General features: G+C 37.9%; 1 protein-coding gene across 5 annotated transcripts in view; it reads right to left on the reverse strand.

Annotated features, from left to right (window-relative positions):
* The window catches only part of CCDC148 (coiled-coil domain containing 148), a 253,766-nt gene that overhangs the window by 62,838 nt on the left and 168,015 nt on the right, over positions 1 to 22,913 (reverse strand). For all 5 annotated transcript variants that reach the window (XM_045479918.1, XM_045479917.1, XM_045479920.1 and 2 more), the window contains one exon: positions 5,944 to 6,062. In XM_045479918.1, coding sequence (XP_045335874.1) covers positions 5,944 to 6,062 — 119 coding nt within the window. The remainder of the gene's footprint in view (positions 1 to 5,943; positions 6,063 to 22,913) is intronic.

Raw genomic sequence — 22,913 nt, forward strand, 5'->3', positions numbered from 1 at the left:
TATAATAAAGGTGGCATTTCAACTCAGTGGGTTAGGATGAATCATTAAATAATTGGTGTTGAGAGAGCTATCAATTTAGACCAAAAAATTAAAGTCAAACACTTAGCTCATATCATTCTTGGAAATAAATTCCAGATGGCTAAACTTCAGAAGAAATGTGGATGGTATATACTATTTTAAAAGAATTAGGTAGGTCTATTTGCAGGAATGCCGTGTGTCGTTTTGAAGTTTGTGCTTTGCAAAAGCAATGCCAGACCAGGAGTATAAATAGGGAATGACATCCAGCTTTGCTGCTGCTTGTCAAGCTGAGTGCCATGGTTCAGAAAGGGTTTTTTTTCCCTAATTTGTCTACTTCTGGATAGGGGATCTACGTACTTTGCCACCAGAAGGGAGAACCTCTTCTAATTGGAACAAAAACCTTATATACTAGCAGCAACAGTAAATAGTACTTAATAGTAAATAAGTAATTTGTGGATACATAAATGCTTTTGTTTGTTTTTTTAAAAACGCAAATGGCTGCTATAAACTGAACTTGTCTCTCTAAAATTCATATGTTGAAGTCCCACCCTCCTATGTGATAGTATTTGGAGAAGAGGCCTTTGGGAAATCATTTGGTTTAGATGAGGTCATGAGGGTGGGCCCTCACGATGGGGTTAGTGACCTTATAAGAAGAGACAGAGAGCTACTGTCTCTCTCCCCACCTATGGGCACAAAGTGTAAAATCAGTTGTCTATAAGCCACAAAGAAAGTTCTCCCAGAAACTCACCATGCTGGCACCTTGATCTTAGACTTATAGTTTCCAAAACTATGGAGAAAATAAATTTCTGTTGTTTAAGCCACCAGTCTGGTATTTTATTATGGAAGTCTGAGCTAATACAACAGTATTATATCATAAAATGTATTGGATTTCTGTTGTTGTTCTTCAACTTACCTTTTATGTAGGTACATAGTATGTATGCATAAGTATTAAACATTGGAAAACAGAAAGGGCTTCTAGAGAAGACACTGTATGAGGGTAGTGATCAAGGGGCACTTTTGCTTTAACCTTGTTTTATTTTTAATAAAAATGTCCTCATTATTACATGTTTTATCTAAAATATTTAAAATGCTTAAACACTTTAAGAAAAAAATTGTTAGAAGGTGTCTTGTGTTTTGTTGATGGGGGGTGGGAGGGAGGAGAGGGTGGGTGATGGGTATTGAGGAGGGCACCTTTTGGGATGAGCACTGGGTGTTGTATGGAAACCAATTTGACAATAAATTTCATATAATAAAAAAATAAAAAAAATAAAAAAAATAAAAAATAAAAATTCAATTGGTTGGGGTGACCTGGTGGCTCAGTTAGTTAAGCACCCGACTCTTGATTTAGTCTCAGGTCATGATCTCATGGGTTCATGAGACCAAGCCCTATGTCAGGTTCTGTGCTGACAGTGTGCTGGTACATCCATACACACTCTCTCCCTCAAAACAAATAAATAAACTTAAAAAATTCAATTGATAGTAATCGCTTATATTTGATGAGTGTTGCATTCAATACTTCATTTAATTCTTACAACAATCCTATGAAGTAGACATTATATATGTCTTTATTTTACAGATGAAGAAATTTAAGCATAGGCAAGTTAAATAATTTACCCCAAAGTCACATAGCTATAAAGGATAGAGCCAGGATTCCAATGTCGACAACTTAATTAAAGAACCTTCCTTCTTAACCTCTCTGGCATGTTCAGAAAGAAAATAGGCCTTAGGGTTAGTGGAAACTTTGGCAAAAACAAAAACAATAAAATAAGAAGGGCAAAATGCAGAGTATAACTGAGAAGGAAAACATAATTAATAAGTAAAATGAATTACTTTATCTCTTTATGTTGAACCACATGAAACTGCCAATACTTAACCATTTCCGACCTGCAAAAATGGAATTTTCTTATGGTTCAACATAATATATCTGCTAATTTATGAATATTGTTTTCAAGAAACTTAACCTTAGAATTAAAAACTAGAAAAAGAAAATAAACAATGGACATTTTTAAACCCTCAAGGCCATGTGTGCATGTTTTTAACAGATCTGGAAACAGTTTTAAGCTCTTATTCTGATATGAAAAAAAACGAGCCTCCAGTTAAAATATTAAACATGAGGTTTGTGAATTGTATTTCAGTAGCAGAGAAAAACAAATTAACCAAATTTCTTAGTGTCAGGATGGTTATAAAAGAACACAACTTCTGGTTCTTGCCAGGAGCAAAAGCTACCAGCAGTTTTTACACGTTGATTTCCATCTCCCTACATCACAGAATGAGGACTATGCTTTAATCTACAACATCATCCAAAATTTTCTGGGAACTATTTCTTGATATATGATCCTGATATTTTAATGGCCTTCCTCACTGATTTCCCAATGGCATGAAAGAACTAGACTCATAACTTTCTGAATCTACATTTCGCATGAGTAGAACATACAGATCATAGGCCCTTAAACGTTGATAGCTTACTTAGCCCTCAGAGGTTATACAGTTCAATTTTACAAAGAACAAAGCAGAGCCCTATAGAGGCTGAATGGCTTTGGCCAGATCAGACACTATTCCAAGAAGATTGAAGACTAAAAACCTGGTCCCCTGGTTCCTAGTCCTTAGTACTCTTTTCGTTATGTTGTAATATGCCTATTTTTTCCTGTTATGTAATGCAGATTAATATGATTTTCCTTTTCTTCTTTTCAACTGGATTTCTGAGTCAGCTAATCTTGATAATTATTGGAACAGGAAGGAAAAGACCGAAATGGCTCTGTAATCAAAGAAACTCCCTGGCTGCGAGGGGAGATTCTATTAGAAGCCTGTCTGCTAGATGCTGGGACCTCACATCTGTTCTGTTCTTCCCACCCCCTTTAATTCCTGTGGCTCTCTTGTTTCCCCAGCATAGCTTCAGACTATCCACCCAGACTTTGACCTCCACCATTGCCTTGCTCTTTAGTATTTAGCTGTTGGTGGGATTTTTGTCTCTGACCCATGGCATGGCCTATCTGCTGGTAAGCACTTTGTGTTTGTTTGGCTGGTTTCTCATTGACTGTTTCACCTCTTAGCCTTGAACTCTAAAATCCTGAGACACCTAGAAAATGATGTGAATTTCATCCAGAAAATCTTTAGGAATAGCCTGGCATGTATGTGGAACTCCACATTTAGTCTGCAAGCTTGGTGACTGGAGTTTGAGATAACTGTCCCATGGGTCACAGGGGAAGCTTCCTAGATACAAGTGAACCTAGCTGTATAAAATGGCTAAGTCCAGGGCACCTGGGTGGCTCAGTCGGTTAAGCATACAACTCATGGTTTCAGCTCAGGTCATGATCTCATGGTTTGTGAATTCGTACCCTGCATTGGTCTCTGTGCTGGCAGTGCGGAGCCTGCTTGGGATTTTCTGTCTCCCTCTCTGTCTGCCCCTCCCCTCACGCTGTCTGTCTCTCTAAAAATAAATAAATAAATAAAATGTCTATGTCCCCCAAGATTATGTATAAATCTAAGGAATAATTTTTTTTAATATATGAAATTTATTGTCAAATTGGTTTCCATACAACACCCAGTGCTCATCCCAAAAGGTGCCCTCCTCAATACCCATCACCCACCCTCCCCTCCCTCCCACCCCCCATCAACCCTCAGTTTGTTCTCAGTTTTTAAGAGTCTCTTATGCTTTGACTCTCTCCCACTCTAACCTCTTTTTTTTTTCCTGCCCCTCCCCCATGGGTTTCTGTTAAGTTTCTCAGGATCCACATAAGAGTGAAACCATATGGTATCTGTCTTTCTCTGTATGGCTTATTTCACTTAGCATCACACTCTCCAGTTCCATCCACGTTGCTACAAAAGGCCATATTTCATTTTTTCTCATTGCCACGTAGTATTCCATTGTGTATATAAACCACAATTTCTTTATCCATTCATCAGTTGATGAACATTTAGGCTCTTTCCACAATTTGGCTATTGTTGAGAGTGCTGCTATGAACATTGGGGTACAAGTGCCCCTATGCATCAGTACTCCTGTATCCCTTGGATAAATTCCTAGCAGTGCTATTGCTGGGTCATAGGGTAGGTCTATTTTTAATTTTCTGAGGAACCTCCACACTGCTTTTACAGAGCGGCTGCACCAGTTTGCATTCCCACCAACAGTGCAAGAGGGTTCCCGTTTCTCCACATCCTCTCCAGCATCTATAGTCTCCTGATTTGTTCATTTTGGCCACTCTGACTGGCGTGAGGTGATATCTGAGTGTGGTTTTGATTTGTATTTCCCTGATGAGGAGCAACGTTGAACATCTTTTCATGTGCCTGTTGGCCATCTGGATGTCTTCTTTAGAGAAGTGTCTATTCATGTTTTCTGCCCATTTCTTCACTGGGTTATTTGTTTTTCGGGTGTGGAGTTTGGTGAGCTCTTTATAGATTTTGGATACTAGCCCTTTGTCTGATATGTCATTTGCAAATATCTTTCTAAGGAATAATTTTTAATAGATTTTATTTTTAGAGCAATTTTAGATTCACAGCAAAACTGAGCAGAAAATACAGAGTTCCAGGCAAGTTTTTTACATTGACTAACAGTAAAGAAAAAACTATTGTGACTTCCATTATGAAATAAAAGAGCTATTCTTAATTTGTCTCCTGTGAAAATCTACTCAGAAGCTAGGTAAACTAGATACCTATGTGGGCTACCAATTTATTGTCTCTTAACTCCAAATTCACCCTTCATTGCCTACTCTATGAAAATAAGATGGACCCTATAACTATTTCTCCCTTGCAGCTGGCACAATGTTAAGCTATGTCAGAAAGGGGTTCTGGAAAGATATTGAAGGAGGAAGGGGCTTTCTTTCTTGATTCCAGTGTTTACCCTTTCTTGCTCCTACCACATGGCTGCCAGCTGCATGTGTGGGGAACACACAGTGGCACTTGTGCCCATGGAGTTCCACTGGTGCCCAATGGTCAGTTTCCCAACAAATTTAAGAGGCACTCCCATGGTCAGATCCCCACTGAGTTTTGCAAGCATCCCAATGGTTGACTTCCAGCTTTGGCTTCCTACACCCAGGCAGGGTGTTTCTTGCTTTCCCAGTGACTCTGAACAAGACCTGGGTGAGCCCATATAATAACTTCTCCACCACTCAGTGGGCCACAACCATGCCTTCTACAATGAGATCTGAATCTCAACCATGGAGGGTCGGGAGCGGGGGTTGGTGAGGCACTTCCATATTTGTTTCTTCTATGGGAACCTTCCTTCAGCCCTGGAGTTGTCTTCAAAGCTCTCTTTATCTCTTTACATAACAGAGGTTTTCTGTTGGAATTAATAATTCTTTATCTTAAACTTTCCCTATTCAAATTATTATGTTATCTTGTCTCTTCACTGACCCTGATTGATACAGTAAACTTGGAAAAATAATTTTCATTTCTCAGTTAATTTCTCAGTTTAATTTCTCATTCATAAAATGAGGACACTGGGTTAGTTGGTCTCAAATGCCCTTTTCAGCTCTAAAAATACATCATTCCAAGAAACCCTCCATGTTTTCCTACAGAGTGAATTCTAAGTATACTAGAATGAATCACATACACAGTATAATTGTGTATTGTCCTTCTTAGCCTCAATTATATTAAATGGGTCTCCCTTCTTACCTGAGTAATGGTTTCCTCCTTCTAGGTCAACATATTAAGTCATAGTAGCACCCAGTATCCTTTCATGCACACAATGGGCAATCAAATACTATAAAATCCTCTGTTAAGGGTTTTAACTAGGAAGCTATCCAAGGAACAAAATGGCAAACCAGAGATTTGTGTATGAATATGAGAGACTGAAATACATTATAAGTATCATTTTATCTATTTGTGGGATACAAACATTGGAAGGATACATTAAGTATAAAAAAATGCTCCCTCTGACACTGTTTACCCAAACCATCTCCATTACTATGCAATTTAAGATTTTTTTTTTACCTTTCTCTGTCTTTTACTGACTGTTCAGCCATTAATTTCTTCAGTTCTTCTAGACGCTGAAGATCTCTCATTTCCACTTCTTGCCACTTCTGTTCTTTTTTAGCCCAATATTTTCTTATCTATTGTGTAAATGTTACATAAAATTTAAATTAACAACATTCATTTCTTAGATCTGCCTATAGTATATTGACAGCAGACAAAAAATAAATGAAAACCTGAAGATACAAGTCCTGAGAAACTTCATGGTTTAACAATTTCTGAAGTGGAAATGTAACTTGTGCCAAGATCTAAAGCCTGAATCTATGGCTAAAATAATCGACTTTCAGGGAACCACAATAGAAGCATGTTATTGTCTCTAAAGCATATGATCTACCTGTTACTCAAGAATATTTTTATCCTCTTATGGTAATGCAGTCTTTAACAAATATAGCATTAAACCTATTCTTACTTTAAAAGCATGAGTTTATTTATGCTAATGGACAGCAGGATGTTGAAAGCTTTATGCTTCTGGGGAAGTGGCAGGAGATAGGTGGGAGGAAGGAGAACAAGAAAAAAATAGCAGGGTTATGATATATAGTGGTTCTGACTTATGTGGTAAAATAAAGGACACATTTATCAAGCTCAAAAAGGTGAAAGCATTGTTCTTACTAGGCCTGTTTTATTTCCCTTCTCTGGAAATGGAGACAGCCTGAGAAAACTGGAAGTATACATATGCTCTTCTCTTTTTTTTAATGTTTATTTGTTTTTGAGAAAGAGAGAGAGAGCATGAGTGGGGTAGGGGCAGAAAGAGAGAGGGAGACACAGAATCTGAAGCAGGCTCCAGGCTCTGAGCTGTCAGCACAGAGCCTGAGGCAGGGCTCAAACTCATGAACCGTGAGATCATGACCTGAGCTGAAGTCGGATGCTTAACCGACTGAACCACCCAGGCGCCCCTACGTATGCTATTTTCAGGAGGATGAAACCATCATTCAAGGTTCCCCTGGTGATGGGGCAATTGAAGTTAATGTGTATTTGACAGAGGCGCCTTCAACCACTTGGCTCGCCATGTTGTATGCAACTCAAGAGACTGGATGTTGTTGGTAAAAAGTAGAGTATTTCAGCGGTGAATGATAATGAGTGACTGCCAGCAGAAGGTCTGTTGTGGAGGACATGTTAGCTTCACCCCCAGCGTGGCATTGTCTCTTTTGAGAAGTGAATATGAAAAGCTAAGTGGTTTCCAGACTTGCCTTAGCAACATGGTCTCTGACCACTGGGAGAACAAAGGAAGCCTCCCAAGCAACATGGCCACAGTCATAGCAGCTCTGCCACAGGGCCGCCACACCAGCAGTCACAATGGAAACATCTGCTCAAAGCATAACAAGTAACTGGGGGAGGTCAAGGTACCATGATTTCACTCCGTAGATAACTGAGATTTGAATTTGGGAAGAACAGAGATGAAGCTAGAAAGATAGCAAAGAGAGGGTAGGGGAGGCAGAGGAAGAAAACACTGACTGATAAGGTGTGTTTCAGAGTCCTGACTGATAAATGCTGGGGCATTCTATCAGTGTCAGATATGGAAATGTTAACAATGATTATATCATCTCCCTCTGGGGTTTAAATGATGTTTATTTTACACTTTGTGTAATTTTTGTGTTACTTTATGTTTTGCAATGAATATGTATTTCTTTCATAATCAGAGAAAGTAAAGCTACTTCAAAACTAAATTTTAAAAAAGAGCAGATATTGGATTAAACAGCATTTGCCTCTAGGCTCTAAATGACCAACAATATTTGCTTACTCTCAGTGTTGGCCTTGGAGGGAAGTCAGTGGTCCTTTTGTCGACAATCCCTTGACTACAACTGGACAAACCCTTTAGGTCCAACCTGGACAACCAGGTTGCTGGTGTCCTCAGAAGACAGACACCATTTGGTGCAGTATCCTCTGAAGGTCATATAAACATGTCACATCAGAGGCTTTTGGTATCTCAGGATCAATTATTTCCATCCCCAACTCTCTAGTATGCTCAGACATTGCTACAGTGTGAGTCTCTCTCTCTCTCTCTCTCTCTCTCTCTCTCTCTCTCTCTCTGTCCTCTTTTTCTCTCTCTCTCTCTCCCCTCCCCTCTTTCTCCCTCCCTCCCTCCAACTCTCCCTTTCCTCCCTTCTCTCTCTTCCTCTCTCTCTCTCTCTCACCACCTCTCTTTCTCAGTCTCTCTCTCCCTCTCCATCTCCCTCTCTCCCTCCCTCCCTCCCTCTCTTATGTGAGCCCAATTTATTCTTTCTCAGTGCTTTCTACTGGGCTCTCTGAAAGCCCTGTGTCATCACACATAAAATCCTCTACATCTTCAAACTTCAGACCACTACATGATTATTTTGACTGGAATTCTCTTGAGCGAAGGATGCTTATCCTCTGGTGCCCCACATGCCAGGAGGCTGAGGAATGGTTCGAGCATTTTCCTTGTTAACTGCTACTTTTACACTAAAGGTCATTTTCAAATATTCATGAAGAATTCAGATACGAGGGTCACAGCCACACAGAACTTGTCCAAAACAACCCCTTTTACTTCCCTAGACAACTTCAGCATCTGCCTGAATGCCCTTCCAACCTACTAATCTCACAGTTCCATAACTTCCTCTATTCCAGGAGTCACGACTTCCTCCAGGATTCTATTATCATCAAACACATTTCAGTTTCAATTCTGAAATCTTCAATTATAGCCATTGATTCTATGATCAGGACCTACCCATTCCTTTGCTATCATCCTCAGTTTTCTGATCATATAATTTTATTCCTCCATTATAGCCCTCTTCTCAAGGCCTTGCTAATTAGTATATTTGTTTCTCTCTCCCACTGCACTTCAGAAAATGTGATTTATCTATCCTGGCACTTCCAACATTAACTACAGGGTTTAGAACATGATATATACCTAATAAACATTTGATTGATGAATGAATTACACAACTCTAGAAAATTATACCAAATTTATGGTTTCAACTGAATATTCATTGATAATCAGCATCCCTTTTATGAATTCCTGGTTAATACCTCTTGTGTTCTCATGGACATATTCCAAACCCATTCACTATGTTAAGCTGCATATCTGCCTCCTCTTCTTCACTTTTATCAGGGGAAATGGAGACTATAAATGGTACCTTCCTTGATGCCTGCCTTTTAGAAAAAGAGGTGTCTGTACAAAGGGACAATAAATCCCTCTTGGGCTCCAGATCCTATTCCCAGATTCCATCTTCCCCATAAATTTACTCCATCATTTACCCCTCTCTCCCTTATACCTTCAACTTCTTGGTCTGTGCTGCTTCCTTCTCCTCACATGGAAATATATACAAATCTCACCCATTTACAAAAATTTAAAAGGACTTTCTTTAGACCCCTGAGACTGTAGCACCTCATCCTTCATTGTTCTCTTCTTCAGTCAAGCATCTTACTTACTGTTCTTCAATTCTCATCTCCTGTATTATTCCTCATCTGTAATATTCCTATCTCTGCCTTCCCTCCAAATTCACTACTCTTACCACTGACTTCCAAGTGAGTGAACAAAATGATCCTTTTCAATCCTTATTTTACACAATTTCTTCGTGTATTTGATTTTGTCAACCCTTATCTATGTAGTCTTAAGACACTACTGACTTTGGCATTCATTTGTTCAACAAATATTTACTGAACATATGCTTTAAGCCAGATATTGTGTTGTATATTTGGGATATGATGCTCAAAAGAGAAATAAGTTCTCTGCCTCATATTGCTGGGACTTTCTAGAAAGAGAGAGACAAAGAGAATAAATATGTAAATGAATGAACAGAATATTACATCATACGTTCTTAGAAGGAAATAACTATAGCAATGATTTAAAAAATGGGGTAGAATTTTTACTAGAAGGCATATTTTTGTAATGACCTTTGAATCAAAATTTAAAAGATGAGAGTGAGACAATTATGGGAAGAAATGGAGGGTGATCACCACAGGAAGCGGGAGCTCTAGGTCCAATAGTATTGAGTGGGAAAGACCTTGTGCATTTTCAGGACTGGGAAGAAGGCAGTGTGGCTGGATGGAGCATGTGGTTGAGTTAAGAGTGGAGGTGAGATTGAGAAGCTAGCTGAGGGCTAGATGATTTGGCAAGGAGTTAGGTCTAGAAACAAAGAAAAGCTATAGATAAGTTTAAAGCAAGGTGTGATGTGATCTGACTGAGATTTTTAAAAGATAGCTCTCGATATTGAGTTAAAAATAAGACAGTAGAGAAGCAAAGGAGAAACAAGGAGACGAGATAGAAGAATAAGGTAAAAATGATCACTTGGACCAGGAAACGAAATGTTCACATCTGAGATGGTTTTTGAGTGGGACCAGAGTGCTCACTGAGGAAATGAATATTAAAGCTGAAGAAAAAAGGAATCAAGGATGATTCCTAGATTTTTGCTAGAGCACCTGGTTGAATGATGGTACCAATAACTGAGATGGAATACTGAAAGAATAACAGGTCTGGGAAAGAAAGACCATCAGGAGCTCAGTATTGAACATTAAACAGTTGACGTGACTGCAAGACCTTGAAGTGGAGATCCCAAATAAACGTGTGGAGGTACAGATGGGTGGCTCAAGGGTCGATTCCGGGCTGGAGGTATAAATTAAGGAAATATCTACTTAAAATGGCATTTGATGCCTCAGGACTAGAAGAGATCTCTAGGGTCAGAATATAAATAGAAGAAAAAGGTGGCTATGTACTTTCATTCTTATCTGCCTTTTGCAAAGTTTTCTCAACAAAAATGACTCCATTTCCCTCTTCCACCTGTCATTTTTACTCTACCCTTATTACCAAAACAAATCTCCTTGAATCATCCTCTGAACCCTCCAGGAAAAAAGGCTTAGCCATCCTTGGCACACCAATGACCGTTGGCGAAGGTTTATTACTCTCCATTCTTCATCCTGCCTTGTATTCCTTGATTCATTTTCATGAGGCTCTGACAATGCACTGTTACTGATACATTTAGGCATTTACTACATGCCTAGCATGGTCTATCCTACCTGTGACCTGCTAAATCTCTCCTGTCCATCCTTTAAGATGCAATTTTAACACTGCTTTCTCAGCCTTCCTCCTTCTTCTCTCCTCCAGACATAGGTGTACCTTCTAAGGCACTATTTATGTGTCCTTAGCATAGCACTTTCCATATTGGTTCACATTATTCATCTTTGCATTGTAGTACCTTGTATCATGTCTCACACATAATAGGGCTTAATTGATCACCATTAGGTGAGTGGGAGCTTCTTCTGGTCTCTGGTCTGAGAATAACAAAGTTGTGGATGGGAACAAGGCCAGCAGTTTTATTTGCAGGATGGTAAAGTCTGAACTAAGCACTTCCCTAAGGACAGTTCCATTCACCTTTTGTCAATTAATAGGAGCGGGAAGTATGTATGTCAAGAATTATTGGCTTTGAAAGCCTCAAACTAAAGTTAAGGCTAAGGATATTTAACTAGCCCTTTGGGACATTTGTTAAGACACAGATTTCAAACACCCTGCGTTTTACTTCTTGAGTGATACTTATAATATTCCAGTGATAGGAAAATCAGAAGGTTAGTTAAAATGAGAAGAGTTGCATTTAAAGCTTGTCTCTTGACTCCCACAGATGAGGTTTCTAGAAAAAGCTTGCTTTTCTGAAAAGCAAAACAGGCCCTCATTACTACCCCTCTATAATCTCAGATTCATATCAGGGATGTTCCCCTTTCCTTCTTCCACATTTTGCTCATTTTGGTAAAGTGAAGCCAGTAAAAGTGTCAATAAACTGAAGAAACTGTTCTCTAAAATAATGCTATGCTAACTTTTCAAAGAGTTTGAGATCACTTTTATATCCTACCTTACCTTTCTAATCTTCCAAACAATATGTTTCCTATTAAAAACTCCACCAGGAAGTGATGTTTACAGCATTGGAGTACCTCAGGGTTTAATTTTTAAAAACTTGTACTAATACTACACAACCATCAAATTATATTTTTTCACCCCTTCAGTCCAAGAATTATTATAATTCAACATGAAATAAGAATTTCATGAAAGCAAAAAGTTAGGGCTCAAATATCATAGAAGGAAGACAGTTTGGTCTCTGATTTCAAGCAATATGTGTGGTGTTGAATTTTTGAACAAACTTCTACACCTTGCTCCCAGATCATTATTTCAAAGACTTTAATGACTTATTCAGAAGGAGTTCATTATTCTTAACCAGATACATAAAATGTATGAAATAGGAAGTTCAAAATATCCAGTGCCATTACTAATAAGCTATGGAGATAGAGCAACTTTCAGTCCATTTTCTAGATTCTAATTTACTTAGCTAATTCTTTGCATCTTACAGCTCTCTTTTCTACTTTTGGTCTGGAATATGAACCCTCACAAAACAGTGATATTGTTACATATAAAAGCAGCAAGACCTCTTAATAGAAAGTGTTCATATTTTTTTACTGTAATTTTTTTCTATTTGTTCCGTGTAGATCAACCTGTATCCCATAAAATTGCCACCAACTGAAGTATGACTCTTCTTTCTATACAATGAATTTGACAAGCATCTATATTTCACCAGATAACTTTTCACACTTTTGTGTGAATTTCTGAAAGGTAAGAAACATGCCTTATGCTGTAGTACTTATTTGTATCTAATATTGCATCTAGCTAATGAAATGTACCTGATATGCAACTGCCAAATGAATCCAGGGAAAAACGATATAGAAAAGCAACATTGCACACAATACTTTTCTTATATCAACTTATATAAATCCAAAACTATTAATAAAGCATCCAGTTAGACAATAAACAGTCAGTAGTCTACTCACTAAGTCATGCCTGGGATGGAAGTGCATTTAATCTCAAAAGAGCCTGAAGGCATAGTATGTCTTTAAATCAGATTGTCTACGAATCAGATTAAAGACTTTTTTTTCTAAAGATGGACACTTTGTCACCTCTGGCCTCAAAACTTTTTAGCCAACATTCATCTCTTCTATACTTGTGGCATAGAGATCTCTGTGGGCTTCAACTCAGGATCTGCTGGAGCTTCTGAATAAAAATTTGTCCCCAAGAGAATTACTTTACATGACATTCTTTATGCAAATATTTGAAAACTCTCTACATGGGTAAGAAATCACAATACAAAGTCAAATTTGCCACCATTCTGCCAGATTATTTGAATAGAACTCCTTTCAGTCCACATTTCAGATTATTTGTATTTCAGCTACTTATCAGTGTTTTACACTTGAACATTTTGCCACCAATCTCCAACCTGGTAAACAAGTACATCCACCACTGGTAAGAGGGTAGATTGTTATACTCTTCCTGAAAAACAAATAAAATCACTGGCAAAAGCCTTAAGAATTAAGAAACAAAGTTTGAGAATTAATAAGCAGGGACATATGCGAAGATTCAGGTATAGGTATGTTCATTACAGCCTTAAAAATGTGAAAGGTTACATATAACATAACAGTGTAAAATGAGAAATTGGTTAAATAGAGGACTCCTGGGTGGCTCAGTTGGTTAAGTGTCTGACTCTTGATTTCAGCCTAGGTTATGATCTTGTGGTTCATGAGATCAAGCCCTGCATCAGGCTCTGTGCTGACAACTCAGAGCCTGCTTAGGATTCTCTATCTCCCTCTCTCTCTCTCTCTCTCTCTCTGCCCCTCCCCTGCTTGCATGCACGTATGCACTCCCCATCTCGCAATAAATAAATAAACAAACAAACAAACTTTAAAAAACAGTTAAATGCAATATTTCACATAATGAAACACTATGCAAACACTAAAAATTTTGTGGTAGAAAATCAAGATATACAAGATATACTAATACATGTTAAAAATAGGTTAAAAATAATATGTGCAGTATGATTCTGGGTAAGTTAAATTCCTCATGTATATAGAAAAAGGATATATGGATATTGTTAATAATTTTCTTTTCATACTAGTTTAGGACTTGGGGTGACTTTTATTACATTTTGTGTGCTTGTTTGTATTTTCCAAACTATCTACAATGGACATAAATACTTTATAGTTACAAAAGTATGTTTTTTGAAGGTTTGGCCAGAAAAAAAAATCAATATTTATAAGGACATGACTATTATTCATTCCTGAAGTTTCCAAACTCTATTTCTATACCAAGCAGATGACAAGAACATTGTATATACCTTTATATAATATTTTCACTTTTTATCACCTTGTGTGCAGCATCACTTTCACTTTCTAGAGAAAGTTTCACAGGACTATAATTTAATTTTATACCATAGGCCTTATAAAGGTTGATGCAATATTATATGAGGATTGATTTAGATTCTTCTGTAAAGCAGTTCTACTAAAAATGCTATCCACTGGGTGGTTTGCCTCCCTCCCCCCGGTACATGCTGTCAGCTCCTGATGTGCTAGGATGTTGTCTATTATTAGCAAATAAGAGCTAAATGCTTCCTTTTAACTTTAACCATGTTCAATTACAGCACCCCATTTTAGTCTTGGTTTGCTGACATAACTATATTCCCATCCTCTTAATTTTTTGTCTTACATTCTCTTACTAATTTTCTATTTTAATGATTCTTAATAGGAAACAGATGGCACACTCAAAATTAGAATAAATCAAGAAGAATATAATAAGAGGACAATTGACAAAGGAGGGTTGGAATTCAGGATAATCACAAGACATCATGCAATAGCCGGGCTGCATTACCACCCATTGACCAGTCAAAGACAGCTATGTGGGGAGGGCCACCCGATAGGAGCTGAGAACTTTGGTGGAGGACACAGCTGGTCAACACAACTCTGCAGGGGTAGGAACAGGGGGAACAATTCTCCCAACCTCAGTCTCCTTCCTAAACTGATCTCTAGTGTTCCATTTTGACTGAATCCAACCAGAATCCAGGGGTCAAGGGAGCCATGTAACACAACTCCCTGGGCCACAGAAAAGAATGGAGAGTAGATACGATCCAAGGGGAGGATGTCCAGCACAATAGTATTAATGTTTCTTATTATAACTTTCTTGGAAGTAGGTGATGTCTGTATGCATAAATACATAAATGAAATGAAATCTCTTTTTAGGTGGTGTTCACTTTGGTCACTTACATGAGTATTTTTCCATGGCAGAGCTGCCTACTTGAATTGCCAATAGCAATTTCTGCTCTGATGTAGTCTTATGTCCTTAGAACAATGATGAGCCAAGAAAGTATTCTGAGGTAAACACATTAGTTATCTCCCTCTTAATGAAATGCCAGGTGGATTAAAAAATAACTGTCATGTCTTCGTTAGAAGTAAGGTCTATTTTCAGTATGGGCATTGAAATATTACATAATGATCATGTCATATGTTGATATTGCTAAAATGGATTTGTCTGTAATCTTGTTTAATTTCTCTCTTTTCACTATTCATTAGGAAGGGAGTATATATACTGAGGATGTTGTATTTCACAGCCTGAGGTGTCACAGAGAGTGAAAAGTGAAAAGTAATCAAACCTCAGAGTCATTCAATCATAACTTCTTAGAGCTGAGGTGATTTTAGCAATCATTTAATCCAAACACCTCATTTTACAATTGAGGAGGCAAAATCCAACAGAGTCTGCGTAAGTTGCCCAAGGTCACCCCACCTTGTTGGGGCCTCCTACTTTGGCATGTTTTCCTCTCCACCTCACCATGAAGGTTCAGTGGTATCCTGCTCGTTCATTACATTCATTCATTCAAGCAGTATTTATTGCATGCCTTATGCCAGGCACTGCAGGTAAAACAATGAAAATAGACAAACCCCTCTTTTTTATGGGGCTTACATCCTAGAAGAAAAAGAGAAGACAGTGAATAAATAAATAGATAGGTATCAGGTGGGATAAGTGCTGAAAAAACATGAAATAGAATAAATGGACAGAGTAACAGGGAAGAAGAATGTTATTTTAAGTTTGGTGATCAAGGATGGACATTCTCTCTAAGATGACATTGGAGTGAAAGCCTGAATGAAGCAAGACAGTGAGTTGTGCAGACATCTGGGGGAGTAGTATTCCAGGAAGAGGGAACAGCCAATGCAACACCCTAAGAGGTCATGTGCCAGGGTGTTGGAAGGGGAGGAAGTGGACTGATATGGCTGCCACAGGATGAGTGAGGGGGAAAGTGGCAGGATATGAGATCTAAGAGATATAGAGTATAGTGCAGGGACTAACAATCTGACGTGAATTTTAGAAACATCTCTGACTGCTGTGTGGAAAATAGACAAAAGAAATAGTGTGGGAATAGAAAAGGAGGGAGCAGAGACATTCAGAGATTCAGAGATTATTATAATAGCTCTGATTGAGGGGCACCTGGGTAGCTCAGTCGGTTAAGTGTCCAACTCCAGCTCAGGTCATGATCTCACAGTTCATGAGTTCAAGCCCTGAGTCAGGCTCTGTGCTGACAGCTCAGAGCCTGGAGCCTGCTTCAGATTCTGTGTCTCCTGCTTCAGATTCTGTGTCTGCTCCCTCCCCCACTCATACTCTGTCTCTGTCTCTCAAAAATAAATAAACTTTAAAAAATATTTTAAAAAAATAACAGCTCTGACTGAAGATAGAGCCTTCTATTTATGACAATTTATCAATATGAGGTGTGCAGGGAAAAATAACAAAGATAATACCAAGGCTTTTGACCCAAGCACTGGGTGCATAGGTTCCCATTTTTTGAGAAAAGGTAAACTGAGGAAGGAGTAGGTCTGGAGGGAAAAACAAGAATACATTTTGGACATACTAGATTTGAGGCAGTGGGATGTGTAAATTTGGAGTTCAGGAGAGAAGTCTAGACCAGAGATGTTAATTGTTATTTGTCAGCATATAAATGACATATAAGTAATTTTGCATTGATTGAGATCACCCAAGAAGTATATATACTTAGGACTGAGTCCCTGGGACACTCCAAGGCCTAGAAGTCAGAATGGTGAGGAGGATTCATCCAAATTTATTGAGAAAGAGAAATCAGTGAGGTAAAAGAATGAAGTGAGATAAAAGAACAAAGAGAAAATGGCCTCCTACAAGCCAAGTATTAAGTTGGAAGCCCAATATCCAAGGAGGAGGGAGTGATCACTTCCTTTTAATAGTTCAAGTAAAGTAAGGACTGAGAACTGACTCCTGAAATTAACAACGTGGAGATCAATGATGACCTTGGCAAGCACAGCTTGGCTGGAGTGGAGGGACAAAATAGCTCAAGAGAGAATGAGTGGAAAGAAGTTGGAAACAGTGTGTAGGCCATAGAATGGTACAGTTTTAAGGGAGGGTGTGTGGGGTAAAGGAAGAGTAGTTTTTTAAAATAGAAGTCATAATGGCATATTTGTAGGTTAATAGGAAAGATCTAGAAGAGAAGAGAGAAATGGTAGTGGCAGAGAAATTGGGATAGCAAGCACTATACAGATGTCTGTTAATTAAATCAAATTACCATGAATAACCAAGACATAGAAACTGTAAAAAAAAAAATTGATACCTTGAGTTAATTAAAACAATTTTTTTTTAACTATCTATTGGAAAATCTCTTACAGAGAATCATTTATCTGGCTTTTGATGACCCAGGCTGCTTTTCCCCCCCTCCATCTGACTTTTTCCTAAAACTGTGTCCTGACAGGGGCACCTGGGTGACTCAGTTGGTTGAGTGTCTGACTTCAGATCAGATCATGATCTCAGTTTGTGGGTTCAAGCCCCACGTTGGGCTCTGTGTTGACAGCTCAAAGCCTGGAGACTGCTTCAGATTCTGTGTCTCCCTCACTCTCTGCCCCTCCCCCACTCACACTCTGTGTCTCTCTCTCTCTCTCTAATTTACTCTCTTAACAACTTTCCTATACAGCACTGTTAGCTATGGTCACCATGTTGTACATTAAATCTCTGTTACGTATTTATCTTATAACTGAAAATTTGTACCTTTTGACTGTCTTCCTCCAATTTCCCCTCCTGCCACCCCCTCTCTTGTGATAAGTCTGAGCTCTTTTTCAGAGTTTGTTTTTTTTAAGATTCCACATATAAGTGAGATCATATAGTATTTGTCTTTCTCTGTCTGACTTCTCTTAGTATAATTACTTTCTGTGACTACACTTAACATATGATTTCACTTTATCTGTCTTATGTCACTTAGCATAATGCATTCAAAGTCCATCTATATTCTTGCAAATGGTACATTTCCTCATTTTTAATGGCTGAATAATATTCCATTGTGTGTATATATACCACGACTTCTTTATTCATTCATCCATTGATGGATACTTAGGTTGTTTCCATGTCTTGACTATTGTAACTAATGTTGCTTTGAACATGAGGGTCCAGATATTTTTTTGAGTTAGTGTTTATGATACCTTTGGATATATTCCCAAAAATGAAATTGCTGGATTATATGATAGTTCTATTTTTTTATTTTTTTGAGGATCCTCCATACTGTTTTCCATAGTGGCTGCACCAATCCATAATCTTACCAGTGTGCAAGGATTCCCTTTTCTCCACATCTACACTAGTGTTTGTTATTTCTTGTCTTTTTGATGATAGCAATTCTAATGAGCATTAGGTGATATCGCATTGTGGTTTTAATTTGTATTTCCCTAATGATTAGTGATTGAGCATCTTTTCATGTACCTGTGGCCTTTATATGTCTTCTTTGGAGAAATGTCTATTCAGATCCTTTAAAATTGTCCATTTTTAAAATTGGGTTGTTTTGTTTTTGTTGTTAAGTTGTATGAGTTCTGTATATATTTTGGATATTAACCCCTCATCAAATGTATGGTTTGCAAATATTTTTTCCCATTACTTAGGTTGTCTTCCCACTTTGTTGGTTGTTTCTTTTGATTGCAGAAGCTTTTTAGTTAGATGTAGTCCCGCTTGTTTATCTTTTATTTTGTTGCTTTGAGCTTCAGGTATCACACTGAAAAATCATTACTAAGACCCATGTCAAGGAGCTTTGTTCCTACGTTTCCTTCTAGGAGTTTCATGGTTTCAGATCTTATATTTAAGTCTTTAATCCATTTTGAGTTAATTTTGTTCAGTGGCATAAGATATGGTTCCAATTTCTTTCTTTTACATGTGAATATCCAATTATCCCAGCTACATTTAATGAGGAGACTGTCTTTTCTCCATTGAGAATTCTTGGCTCTCTTCTCAAGTATTAGTTGACCATTGAGGGTTCAGTTTATTTCTGGACTTTCTATTATGTTCCATTAGTCTATTTGTCTGTTTTTATGCCAGTATCATACTGTTTTCATGACTGTAGCTTTATAGCATAGCTTGAAATCAAGAAGTATTATATACCTCTTTCTTTGTTCTTTCTCAGGATTTCTTTGGCTCTTCAAGGTTTTTGTGGATCCATATACATTTTAAGAGTGTTTTTCTACTTCTGTAAAAAATGCCATTAGACTTTTGATAGTGATAGTGAATTTGTAGATGGCTTTCAGTACATATCAGCAATATTACTTCTTACAACCCATGAACACAAAATATGTTTCCATTTTTTTGTGTCTTCATCAATATATTTCATCAGTGTCTTGTAATTTTTAGTATGAAGAGATTTCACCTCTTTAACTAAATTTGTTCTATTTTTTAAGTTTATTTATTTATTTTTAGAGAGACAGGGAGAAAGGTCAAGCAGGGGAGGGGCAGAGAGACAGGGGGACACAGGATCCGAAACCCTGATGTGGGACTCAAACTCATGAATCATGAAATTATGACCTGAGCTAAAGTCGGGCACTTAACTGACTGAGCCATGCAGGGGACCCCATTTATATTTGTTCTTAAGTACTTTATAGTTTTTGATGCTTTTGATGCTGCTGTAAATGGGATTGATTTCTTCGTTTTTAAAATTTTCATTTTTACTGTATAGAAATGCTATTAATTTTTGTATTAATTTTGTATCCTGCAACTTTACTAAAATCAATGATTAGATCTAACACTTTTTGTCTGATTCTCTAGGATTTTCTATATATAAAATTATGTTGTCTGCAAATGGAGACACTATTACTTCTTCCTTTACAATCTTGATACCCTTCCCTCCTTCTTCTCTTCCCTTCCCTTCTCTTCTCTCCACTTTCATTGCCTGATTGCTCTACCTAGGACCTCTAGTACTATGCTGAATAGAATTGTAAGAATGGGAATCCTGTGTTGTTCCTGATGTTACAGAAAAAGCTGTCATCCTTTCACCATTGAGTATGATGTTAGCTATGGGCTTGTCTCTTTTTTTAATGTTTATTTATTTATTTTAAGAGAGAGATAGTGTGAGTGGGGGAAAGACAGAGAGAGAAGGAGAGAGAGAATCCCAAGCAGGCTCCATGCTCAGTGTAGAAGCTGATGTGGGACTCGATCTCACGACCATGAGATCATGACCTGAGCCAAAATCAAGAATTGGACTCTTAACCAACTGAGCCACACAGGTGCCCCCTTTTTAAAAAAATCTTTTTTATTCTGAAGACAGCATAAGTGAGGGAGAGGCAGAAAGAGAGGGCGAGAGAGAATCCCAAGAAGACTCCATGCTCAGCACAGATCCCAACATATGGCCTTTATTATATTGAGATACGTTCTTTCTTTGCCTGATTTAAGAGTTTTTATCATGAATGTATGTTGAATTTTGCTGAATGCTTTTCATGCATCTATTGAGATGATCATACAATCCTTTTCTTTCATTTTATTAATATTTGACTTTCTTATATTTGCTAAAACTTGTTTTGTGGCCTAACTTAAGATCAATCTTAGAAAATGTTCCATGTGCTCTTAGAAGAATGTGTATTCTGCTGTTGAATAGAATGTTTTGTATATGTCTGCTAGGTCCATTTGTCCTATAGTATTGTGCAAATCCACTGTTTCCTTATTGATTTTGCTTGGAAATCTACTTATTGTTTAGAGTGGAGTATTAAAGTCCCCAACTATTATTGCATTACTGTTTATTTCCCCTTTTAGCTTTATTAGTTTTTGCTTTACATATTTAGGTGCTCCAGTGTTGGGCATGTAAATATTTACATTTTTACAGTTGTTATATCATCTTGATGTCTTGAACACTTTATCATTGTATAATAACCTTTGTCTATTTTTATCATTTTTAGCTTAAAGTCTATTTTATCAGATATGAGTACAGCTACTTTGGGGTTTTTTTGTTTGTTTTTGATCTTTTGTTGTTGTTGTTGTTGTTGCTTGGCTGATTGGCTTTGGTTACCATTTGCTTGAAATGTCTCTATCCACCCCTTCACTCTCAGTCTATGTGTCTCTTTAAAGCTGAAGTGAGTCTCTTGTAGGCAGCATATTATTGGGTCTGGGTTTTTGTTTTTTTTGTTAAATCCACTCAGCCATTATATATCTTTTGATTAGAGAGTTTAATCTGTTAAATTTAAAGTAAATATTTGATAGGTAAGAACTTACTATTGATGGCCATTTTGTTAATCGTTTTCTGGTTATTTTGTAGATCCATTGTTCCTTGTTTCTTACCCTTATTTTTTTGAGTTTTGCTATATTTTGGTATTGATATTCTTTGATTTCTTTTTCACATTCTTTTGTGTCATTACTACAAGATTTTCCTTTGCGGTTACAATGAGGTTTACATAAAATATATTAAACTTATAACACCCTATTTTAAACTGATGACTTCGATAGAATTAATACATTCTACACTTTTACTTCTTTTTCTCCTTATATTCTAATACTCTTTTTCATTTTTTTTCTTTTTCTCCTCTAACTAGGTAATTTTCAATGTCCTACCCTCTCAGTTGCTGAATCTTTCTTCTGAATAGTTGAGTCTACTTCTGAAACCCTCTGTTGAATTCTTCAATTCAGTTGCTATATTTTCAACTCTAGGATTTCTGTTTGTTTGGGTTTGGGTGGGTTTTTTGTTTGCTTGTTTGTTTGCTTGTTTATTTGTTTTTGATGGTTGCTATATCCTTGTTAATGTACCGTTTTCCTAATTTTGTTTTGTTGTCTGTGTTTTCTTGTGCTTCACTAAACTTCCTTAAGAGAGTTATTCTGAATTTCTTTTCTGAGAGTTCATAGATCTCCCTATCCTTAGAGTTTCATTGGTTTCTTTTGGTGGTGTCATATTTACCCGATTTTTCATAATCCCTGATTCCCTATGTTGGTTTTTATGCATTTTAGTAATGGGGCTCCTGTTGCAGACTATACAGGTTTGCTTTGGCAGAGATAGTTCTTCACCAGTCAGCTCAGTTTGGGTTTCTGAGTCTGTTTGCTAGTAATGCCTTTGGGAAGGTGGGGTTTGATATTATGGGCTATTTCTGTGTGAGGGAATTGTTCAAGCTCTGAGGACAGGGATTGGGGTGGGGGGTTGTTATTGGCTGAGAACATTTAAATAGGACTACTGGCTTGGTTCCCTATACAAGTGTGGCTGTAGGATGGCTCCATGGTTGTCTGAATTTTCTGGCCAGGCTTACTAGATGGTTAGGATTGGGTACAATATTCAGTAATAGATGGAGCTATGAGTTAGCCTCCCTGCACTGGCAGGGCAGTAGGACAGGGCCCAGGGCCTGTATAGCTTATTGTTTGGGAAACCAAATGAGGCTTGGTTGTGCATTGAATTCCCTGGTCAAGTGAGACAACCAGTTTGCTCTGCAGATAAGGGAAGCCACAGGCTGTGCTCTCTGTTCAGGTGCCATTGCATGTAGGGCTGTTGAATCATCTATGCAGCTTCTTATGTGCTCTGGTTAAGTTCCCTGGTTGGACAGGCTGAAGGTTATATTCAGTGATAAGCAGGGCTACGAATTAAATTCCCTTCCCTGGCACAGTGAGAGAAGCAGTTCTAAATCTCTGTTTGTTTTCTTAACCGAAGCCAACCCCCACCCCAGTTTCCCTAGCTACTGCCTTTGTTCTCTGAACTATCAGCTCTGCTGCCCTTCTCTCAACTCAAATACCACTGGGCCACACAGCTCTCAGGTGTTTTCACCAGTCCTTCTGGGCAGATGAGGCTGGAAGACACTTTCCATAGTAGGTAGGGCTATGTCTCAGCACCCTTGACTGAATGTGAGAAGGAGGGGATACTCCAGGCGGCGCTCAAATGCCCAAACAG

Source organism: Leopardus geoffroyi, chromosome C1, assembly GCF_018350155.1.
Source record: "Leopardus geoffroyi isolate Oge1 chromosome C1, O.geoffroyi_Oge1_pat1.0, whole genome shotgun sequence".
NCBI classification, from domain to species: domain Eukaryota; kingdom Metazoa; phylum Chordata; class Mammalia; order Carnivora; family Felidae; genus Leopardus; species Leopardus geoffroyi.